Raw genomic sequence first — 11057 nt, forward strand, 5'->3', positions numbered from 1 at the left:
ATAATAGGTTTTGCACTACCAACGGAAGATTCGACATTTTCACAAGTCCATTAAAGCTCTAAACAGATTTTGCACTACCAACGAAAAGATTCAACATTTTCACCGAGTCAGTTAAAAGCTCTGAACAGATTTTAAACTACCAACATCAAGATTCAACATTTTCACAGAGTCTATTAAAGCTCTTAACAAATTCGATTTCATCAATACAGAACATAATTCTAGATATTACTTAACATAATTCTAGACATCTTACTTATGACATATTTCAATTGTTCTAGAACTCTACTAACCAACATGTAGTATAAAGGAATTGGTGCCAACTTCCAAGCGCTAAATGTGGAGCCGTTAACTTCAACAGAAATCCAAGCACAGACAACAAACAGAAAGGGAGAGCATCACTCTCAATAGAAAGTAGGCAGAAAAAGCACTCTGACTCGGCGTTGACAATATGATATCACCTTAAATTTTCAATTAGAAAAGTACCCACTTAACAAAATGCAGAAAATCTGGCACAAAACTACAGTTCATTTTGACTTCTTCCCCGCCTTCTTTTTGATAACTTCATCAACATACATGATACCTTTCCCTTTATAAGGTTCAGGAGGTTTACAACTACGAACAGCAGCAGCAAACTGGTGCACCCTTTGCTTGTCAATTCCAGTGCAGCAAACTACATTTTGTTTGAAGCAAAACACTCGGACAGCTGGAGGAACGGCCAGTTCAACTTCATGGCTGTATCCTAGTTTTAGGTACAAAATACGCCCTTCTGATTCAGCTCTCGCTTTAAAACCAACACCCACAATCTTCAGAAAGCGAAAGAACTTAGCCTCCATATCACAGCTGTAATAAGACTAACAACTCAAAAACTTGTTGATTGCAAAAAAAAATAAACAAAAGAAGTATGACTATGATTATAACACTCCTTACAGCTCCATTTCTAGTTTCCAGTTTCAAAATAACTCAGTGGATGAACACATAAACAAAATGAAATTTCGTAAATTTTCACTAAATTCTACTCAGAAGCGTTTCTTTAAATAAGATTTATGTGTCAATGGGAAAGATAGGGGCAGGTAATGATATTAAAATTTATAAAACAGAAAGTCCATCATTGAGGTAAAAAAGTTAAAAAACCTCTGTTGGAAGGAAAAATGAAACTAGAGACTTTTCTCTAAAATGTTAATGGTGCCGGGAAACAGAGTTACAAAGGTTTACACGAACGGTAAAGATATCAAATTATGCTAAAATCAACTTAGACAATTACTCTCCAGCACAAAAAAAAGAAAACAAAAAGCACTTTACATATCTATATGAGAAGAAGCATCAACGATAACATTCTTCTCACAAATCAAAACTACAGAAAATCTAAACCAGACTTTGAGCGTTTATATAAACCTAGAAGCTGAGAATTTAACTTAAAAAAGCACGAAATATTATCTTATAGGCAAAAGAACACCTCGATACCCCTAAAACTAAATCATAAACCTTGATTTCAATAGAAACAGCCAATCGACAAACTTAAATACTCGAAAATCTATTCACACTATCGTGCCTCACAGCCTCCACTCAAACTCGAACCAACCTCTCCTAACAAAGAAGAGAGTATATCCTCTATTCAATAAGTCAAAACAATATCATCTTCATTTATATACAAACAATACAATACTAAGTGGAGGTCTAAATAATATTATCATTACTTTAATTTTACCTAAATTAATCTAGAAAATGTGTAGTTAATAATAATTTGACTAACTTATATGTAATAAAAATACTTAACAAATAGAATTTAAGCATTAAAAATGGAGGCAGAACAAAAAAAATGAAATGAAAAAAATAAAGAGTAGATCTATTATGCAAATTGGAGAATGAAATGAGTTATACCTGAAGAAATTAGTTAGGTCACAGACTTAAGTGTAAGCAGCGTCGCCCCTTTGAACAACTCTGGCAAAACACCGGCGAGAGGGAAGGGGAGACTGCTGCTAAATTACCCAGGCCCAGTTTAATTTTTTACTTGGGCCTACTAATGGGCTGACTTTATTTAATAGGCCTTATGCAACACTAGGTACTTTCTTTCTGCCCAACTTTAGGCCCTTTTCGATATATTTTGAAAGTTTTTATGCAATATTATGGAGAGGGAGATACGTACATGTTTAAATTAAAATGGAGGAGAGAATGCAAGTACGCTAGTTGATGATATCCATTTATAAAAATTATGAACTATAAATATTAATGAAATTTTAACATATTAAATATAAATTATATTTGTGATGGATGAATTAATTAACGATATAATCCGTTTTATATTTATTCGACTTGATTATTTTTATAAATAAAGTATGCTTTTTATTATTGAATTAATTCCGAAAAAAAGTCTAATTATAAAGTTGACCCTTTTTCTCCCTTGGTTCAAATTTCATGTGGTTAAAATTTTCAATATACCAATTTGCAAAAAAAGAAGAAAAAACAAGTATGAATCATCCCCTTTTTAACTCTGCATGATTTTTTTGTATCATATTTTGTTTATAAGTGATGTGCGATATTGTAGCTTACTATTGTAATATGTGTGGCAGACAATTTTGTAAGTTCACATCAATAAATTCAAATCACTTTTAATTTGTGAGCAAATGATAAACTTAACACATAGCATTACAAATTAAACAAAGAAACAACAAAAGTGATCTTAAGATGTCCATGCACTGCATAACAAGCTAAGCTATCTAGTCTTCCATCACAGTAAAGCTTGCTTCATCCTACGCATAAATAAAATTATAGTTAACAAACAGTAATAAAGATTGGTTGAAAAACCTATGTGCCCATCATGTAATCCCTGCTTCAGACATTGAGCCACTGATTAGGAAGAGGAACCTTGCCTGCTTCAATAAGCTCAATATCATGAATAAGTTTCTGGTACTGCACTTTTATTTCCTCTACAGTTTTCCCACCTGTTGCATTGGCTATTTTCATCCAACGATCTGGTGTGTCCTGATCGTATTTAGCTAAAGCATTTTCAAACAATTTGTTCTGCTCAATCGTCCAATTTGAGTTGGAACAGCTTGAGGAAAGCATGTCTAGTGACAGTGTAAACTTACACAAGATTTGGAGGAGGGGGGGACTGCAAATGGTACTGCAAGTTGTAAACAAGATTACTACATTTACAGACTACTACTTAAAAAGAGGACATAATGAAATTAAATATATAAAGAATTGATATGTCAAAATATTTAGGGACAGCCAAAATTTTCCTTTTCAGGTCTTCCAGTCTTTTAGTATGTGAAAATCTATCAAGAAGTACCGGTGATATCTCTAGTTTATTAGCATGTGGGATTAATTAAACTTAAGAAATCTTGAAAGAAATGCATTCAAATGGAAGTGATGATCATTTGAACAAGTGGTGTCTTAAACATAGTTTTAATTCTTATCTAAGCTACAATTATGTCCTTGTAAATTAAAGGTTGTCGGATAAGTATAGTGTTCTATATGCTAGGACTCGTTTACCTACATCAAATTCTTAATTTTTCTAGCTGGCTTAACACCTGTAGTCTTGAGATTAGGACTTGCTTTGCATATAATTAACTACTTAATTAGTATTGTAATGCTGTAGATTTATATCATTGTTTTTCATGGGAGCAAACGCAGAGAGATGTGCACATGGGGTCATATTCATTCTTAATATACTTGCAGATTAGAACGACAGGTCTTCCACTTTTCGGGGTTTATGGACCATGGGCTACTAGGTGTCCATAGGCCTTGCGAGTTGCCCATAAGAAGTTTGAGGACTAATATTACGTGTTTTATAAGTTATCCAGCAAATTCAAACATCCAACTAATACTTCTGAGACATGTAGCTCCTGCAAGGACCAGGCCCGGACTCCTAACTCGATCCAGTCCCGCACACTACTAGGCCTAACTGACCCAGTCACGCAAGCCCAACCTTGGGAGGTCCCAGCACATGAGGCATATGCCGAAATGCATGATAGGGACAACTGTCACCCATCAATCATGGAAATAATCAAGGCATGTGTCAGAAGATCATTAGAACATTCCCCAACCAGTCTCGCCTCGACACGTGTAAAGCATCCACTCCAGCCATGACACGAGCTTTAATCCGGACCATATACCTAGAACAAATGATAGAGGTTAGTCTAAATCCCTACAAATTTTAATCTTGCATCCTATAATGGTCTGGACTACCCTATGTTCAATTTTATTAAAGTTATAAGCACCCAGTCCGGGGACCCGAACCTCAAGATCCAAAATAGACCCGTAACCTAATAACAGAAAAACTTCAAACAACAAGTCCGGACTACACATAACCTATAACCTCAAAAACACCAAAATTTTAGTCCGGACTCTACTTATAACCAGCCAGAAATAACGTAAAACCAAATACAAAGCTACAAGTCTGGACTCTACATTCAAGTCCGGACCAACCTAAAAAACCCTAAACCCAGAAACACCATTAGCCAAAACCAAACACCAAAAACTAACAAAAAGCAATACATACACATATATACATACACACAACATCAATCGAAACCAAAAATATAAACACAAAACACACAATCAAACAACAACAACAGAAATGATTTATGGTACAATTGGGTGAAGAAGAAACGTAAAGAAAGCAGAAAAGTGGAATGAGGAAGCTTATATGTGTAGAGAATATGGAGAGTTTGGAGACGCCCAATAAACGATTTCAGACCTCCAAGAACCCCTGCGATAAACAGCGAAAAAGCAAAGAAAGAAGAAGAAGAAAGCAAAAGAAGAAGTGAAGAGAGGTAAAAAATAAAATAATAGGAGGGGGAGGCCTTTTTATAGGCGGTATGCATACCAAGGGCCAAGGCCACGTGGCACAAATCTAAGCCGCTCATCCAGAACAGATATACACACAATAACATATCTATACACGGTAATTACTACTGTTAATTATTACGGCACGTCTTTCGAAAAAAGACAACTGTAATAATTCAAATTATTGGGGAAAAAGCCCCAAAACCGTTTCAACTTCCAGTCCGGAACCCTGAACTCAACACAATCCGGACTGGGGGGCAAGCAAAACTTAAATTCTTCTAAAGACAACTAAATTTAGTTCTGATTGGCTGAACTCACCACAATCCGGAATGGGGGGCAAGCAAAGCTCAAATTCTTCTAAAGACATCTAACCTCAGTCCCGATTGTCTAAACTCAACACAATCCGGAATGTGGGGCAAGCAAAACTCAAATCCTTCTAAAGACAATAATCTCAGTCCTGATTGGCTGAACTCAAATCAATCCGGACTGGGGGTCAAGCAAAGCTCAAATTCTTCTAAAGAAAACTAGCCTTAGTCCTGATTCGCCGAACTCAACACAATCCGGACTGGGGGGTAAACAAAGCCCAAATTCACTAAACAAAACAAACCTTACTCCCCCATCCAGAAAATCTGCATAAGGGAGTGGGGGGGCACATGATGGTACATGTAGCTCCTGCAAGGACCAGGCCCGAACTCCTAACTCGATCCAGTTGCTTACACCACTAGTCCTAAATGGTCTAGTCCCGCAAGCCCGACCTTGGGAGGTCCCAGCACGTGAGGCACATGCCAAAACGCATGATAGGGACAACTATCACCCATCAATCATAGGAATAATCAAGGCACGTGTCAGAAGATCCTCAGAATATTTCCCAACCAGTCCCGCCCCGACACGTGTAAAACATCCACTCCAGCTAGGTGTTACCGCTCCTAGAACCGACGACTACGATTAAAAGGTACCAACCCCTAAACCCTATCCTTGGGCTATAAATAGCCCAAAGAAGAAAGGTTTTGGCGTTAATCACTCTCTCATACTCATATACACACACAACTACATTGCATTCCTTTATATCTTCATCTTCCTCAAAAGCGAGTTCTTACTCGCACACCGGAGGTGTCGCGGGACCCAAACTCCACTTCCGGTGTTGTTTTGTAGGAGCCCTATGACAGCTACACCTCCACAACGGCGAACCAGGCACGACGTCGAAGGAGCTGCCTCACCACCAGGAGTTATCAACTTCAACTAATACTTATTAAGTGGTATAAGATCATGTTGGAATCTTTCTCTAACACTTTAAGATTTTAAAACGACTTGCTTAACATGAAATCATTCAGGGAGATACTCGAGTTTGAGTCCTCCACCATCATTTGTTTAATTTAATATTTGTTGTTAAGTTGTACTCCCTCAGTCCGACTGAGTTGTTTACGTTACTTTTCGACACGCTTTTTAATTCTCGTTTAAAGTATAATTCCATAATATTTTTTTAATTTTTTTCTTAATAAAAGTTTTATGTTTAAACTTTTATTCAAAAAAAAATTAAAAAAATATTATGAAACTATACTTTATAAAAGCCTTGAAATACGTGCAAATAGTGAACATTCCAATGACATGGAGGGAGTATAAGATATTGTTAATACTGGTTGTTAAGTTGTGAGTATAACACTCACTTTTAGGTTTTACGGTGACAAGTTAATTAACAATACTAATCGTCCCCCTTAAGATATTACTTAACCATACTAATCTCTCACCTTAAGGTTTTACTTAACCAAATTAATCTCCCACCTTAAGATTTTATATAACAATTTTAATCTCTCAACTTAAGGTTTTAGAGTGATTGATCACTTAACTATACTAATACCCCACATTGGTTACTAAATAATACTAATATTTTACCTTAAAGATATCCCACCTTGGTAACTAAACAATATTAATATTTCACCTTAATATTTTAGAATTACTGGTTACTTAATTAACAATATTAGTATCCCACCTTAAAATTTTAGACCGACTGATTACTTAACTAGGGCTGTCAATTTTTTTTGAAAAGGTTGATATTTGTCCGAAAAATCCGCATTTGTATTCGAAATAAATCGGATATTATTCATATCCAAAATAAAATGTATATTATTCGTATTCGAATCCGACAATTGCGGATAAGAATACGGATATAGACATATTCGTATATGATAATATCTGAATTCGAATTCGAATGGATATATATTATATTTAAATATTCAAATAAATTAAAATTTATTTTATTAAATTTATATAATGTGTATCTGTGTGTATATATATATTAAATATTATGTTTATACAAATTTTATATAGTTATAAAAATAGGATATATATATATAATTATTTGAGTTCAACAATTTAAAGATAACAATTATAATGAAAAGATAAATAAAATTAGTTTTTTGAAAAATTAAAATATGGTTCAATCACTTTAAATCTTATTTTAATTTTTAAAATTGATTTTTTAATTTTTGCAATATTTATTTCAGTTTTTAATATAAAAATAAAATATCTGAATGAAAATCGGATCTGTATCCGGATAGTATCCGTCGGATCTGGATTCAGATATTATTCTTTAAATATTTCTGGATTTGGATAGGGATATAGATACGAATTTTTGGATTCGAATCCGGATACGAATACAGGCAGATTCGTATCTGAATTATCTGTTTGACAGCCATATACTTAACAATACTAATATCTCATTTAAGGTTTTAGAGCGACTGATTACTTGATAATAATAATACGTGTATAAGTAGGAGCGCGATGACATAACTTAAACGGTTAAGAATTTATCTCTTATCGTCGTAAATTTTGATTTCGATTTTCGCTCAACCAGATTTATTAGAGCTTGCATTTAATGCATAATTTTTCAAAATGAGAATTAAACGACATTTTAAAATTAAACTATATTTGAACTTGTAAATGCAGAGTCTGTTATGGGGAACACACACAAGTATAGAAACAAATAAACTATACAAAACACACACTCAATATATGACGCGGAAAAACCCACGTCCCAACTTGTATTATTAATCAAAACAATTATCAATAATACAATCAATCTCACCAAACGGTATTCACTCAAGCGATACTTAAGTCAAACAACACTCAAGCATACATCAAAATAATAACATGACAATGTATATATAGCCATCACAAACTTAGCCAACAAGACATACCTAATCTGATTACAATAATAATTGTCTACCCATACAATTATTACCCATTCCCATTATAATAATAATTATCAACACATACAATTATTACCCAACTCAATTATGATTTATATCACCAAGCCCATACTACCTATTGGGTTTAACCCCAACAATCCTCCCCTTCAACCCAATATGATTTCATGCACAACCGAATTAACGGTCACCCTCGAGCCATCAACATCGATCCGCCAATACCTCCCCTTGAACAATAACCCCTCCTTCTAGTACAAAAAGATTTCTCTTATCTTTTCGACCTTTGAGTATCTCTAAATCTCCTTTAGTGACTTTCAACATACTGTTCTTCATCATAACAGTATATCCCAAATCAACTAATTTACCCAATAAAATTAGATTTCGATTTAACTCCGGTATGTATCTTACTTGAGTTAACTTCTGAACACGACCGTTGTGACGTTTCATTGTTACATCACCAATGCCAGCAACCTTTACCATTTTACCGTTCAGTAAAGTTACAATCTTTCCCTCACACTTTTTGTAGGACGAGAACCACTCCCTCCTACCACATATGTGATGAGAACATCCCGAGTCAAGCACCCATTCTTCTTTTCATCCCTTCTCTTCTTGAACCAAAAGAACATCTTCATCAGTTTCTACAAGAGAAACACTACCCCCTCAATTTTTCTTCAACTCTCTCAAGTATTCTCTTGCCTTTGGACACATAAATTATATATGACCCAATTCCTCACAATAAAAACACATGATATTAGGGTTATATTTCTTCACATTCTTCTTTTCCGTGTCACGCGCACGTACCACAAATGCACTTCCATCAGATGTGTCACTCGATTCTTGTTTCATCAATCTTTCGGCCTCCATAAGAACAACAACAGTCTCATCCAAATCTAACTTCGTTTTCCCAACCAATAAAGAAGTCATCACAGTATTATACTTCTTCGGTAGAGACACTAGTAGTAGAACAGCTTTGTCCTCATCCTTCAATTTTTCATCCAGATTATTCAGCTGGTTGATTAAGCCATTAAAATAATTCAGATGATCTCTTAAATCTCCGTCTTCTTCCATCTTGAGCCCGAACAAATCTTTCTTGAGAAACAGCTTGTTGACCAAAGACTTTGAGTGATAAGTCTTCGTTAACTTCTCCCACAAATTCTTGGGATTGTCCTCTTCAAGAACATCATACTTGATTTCCGGTGCAAGGGCCAACCGGATCGTTGATGCCGAACGTAACTTCATGTCTCCCCACTTTGTATCATCAACTTCAGTAGGCTTCTTCCCTCCGAGAGTCGCATATAACCCTCGTTGAATTAACAGATCTTTTACCGTGCTTTGCCACAAGGTAAAATTGTTTCTTCCATTAAAATATTCAATCTTAAATCCCCCAACCTTCTCCATCATGAACCTTGACTCTTGATACCAATTGTTAGGGGGAACACACACAAGTATAGAACCAAATAAACAATACAAAACACACACTCAATATATGACGCGGAAAAACCCACGTCCCAACTTGTATTATTAATCAAACAATTATCAATAATACAATCAATCTCACCAAACGGTATTCACTCAAGCGATACTTAAGTCAAAAAATACTCAAGCATACATCAAAACAATAACATGACTATGTATATATAGCCATAACAAACTTAGCCAAAAAGACATACCTAATTTGATTACAATAATAATTATCTACCCATACAATTATTACCCATTCCCATTATAATAATAATTGTCAACACATACAATTATTACCCAACTCAATTATGATTTATATCACCAAGCCCATACTACCTATTGGGTTTAACCCCAACAGAGTCGTGTCTGAGAGCGTGCAAGGTGTTAAATGGAACAGGCCCTCTATCATTCTAGGACACATTTTTTTATGTATGTGTATGTATAGTTAAATAAAAAAAATTGTATAAAATGTTAGAATTATAAATTTTAATGTTAAAAAATGTAAATGAAAAGAAAAACGTTTGAGATATAGTATTATACACGTACATAATTTTGATTACTTTCTTGAATAAGTCAAATAAATTCTGGAAATAATAATATAAAAAATCATATTAATAGAAATAAATACTTATATCAAAAATTTTATCAGTGCCCTCCTTACACTTTTAACAAGATAAACTCCCGATTTAAGTACCATTTTTTAATGATTTAATTAAAATTAGTAATTTAACTATGTATACTAGCTAACTTTTTTTCTCCCTTGCTCGATCATTCAAGTAATGATTATGTTTTAAGTATAAAATAAATAAAGAATGGATTTATACAAATTTAAACAGCTGTACATATAAATTTAAATTTACATATATAATTTTTTATTTTTAGATAAATTTCCGATTTCTAAAATTTAATAGTTTGTAGGAAAAAGTTGATTATTAAATTATTAATAGTAAGTGTGCTTCAAAAAAATCTAGAACCTAGAATGATGATTTTATGATAATTTATATCATATATTAACTTGTTTTATTATTTTATAATTTTGTTAATTTTCATTATGTAATATAGTTGATTTATGCACTTTAATTGTTATATTACTTTATAATTTATATGTTTTTTTATTTCATATATTATTAAAAAAGTTAAAATTATTAGGACACTTTTTTAAAATCTTGTACTGGGCCCTTCAATTTTCAGGCATGATTGTGCGTAAATGTATTGGAATCATTGGGAGCATGTAAACCCGTGAAAGTGATGTTGAACATTTTGAATTGAAGAATATTTACAAATTAAAAGATGTAATATACATGACAGTATTCACGTGAAACTTACTAAAATATCATGTTTTATTCTACATTTTGTGAAAAAACAACATACTGTATTTTAAACCATTTCTATATTAAGGAAACAAATGCCGCATTAAAATCCGTGATAAGTCATGGGTATCGGATAAAGATGACTACTACAATTTTTTGTGAACCAGGGATATATTAATGTTGACCAATGACCAAATGCATTATAAGTTTATGTCTGGGTTCGACGACACTTTTTATCTTTCTTGGCTGAGCATTCGGTCGGTGCGGTCAGAAATTGAACCGAACTGAATTAACC

General features: G+C 33.8%; 1 protein-coding gene across 1 annotated transcript; it reads right to left on the reverse strand.

The window, feature by feature from the left end:
• Window positions 1–107: 107 nt before the first annotated feature.
• Window positions 108–2025, reverse strand: LOC141723507 (large ribosomal subunit protein uL6m). Its single transcript, XM_074525328.1, has 2 exons — window positions 1879–2025; window positions 108–840 (listed from the first exon to the last, which is right to left on the reverse strand). The coding sequence occupies exon 2, from the start codon at window positions 831–833 to the stop codon at window positions 525–527; it is 309 nt and encodes a 102-aa protein (XP_074381429.1). The 5' UTR covers window positions 834–840; window positions 1879–2025; the 3' UTR covers window positions 108–524.
• Window positions 2026–11057: the final 9032 nt, after the last annotated feature.

Source organism: Apium graveolens, chromosome 5, assembly GCF_009905375.1.
Source record: "Apium graveolens cultivar Ventura chromosome 5, ASM990537v1, whole genome shotgun sequence".
NCBI lineage: Eukaryota > Viridiplantae > Streptophyta > Magnoliopsida > Apiales > Apiaceae > Apium > Apium graveolens.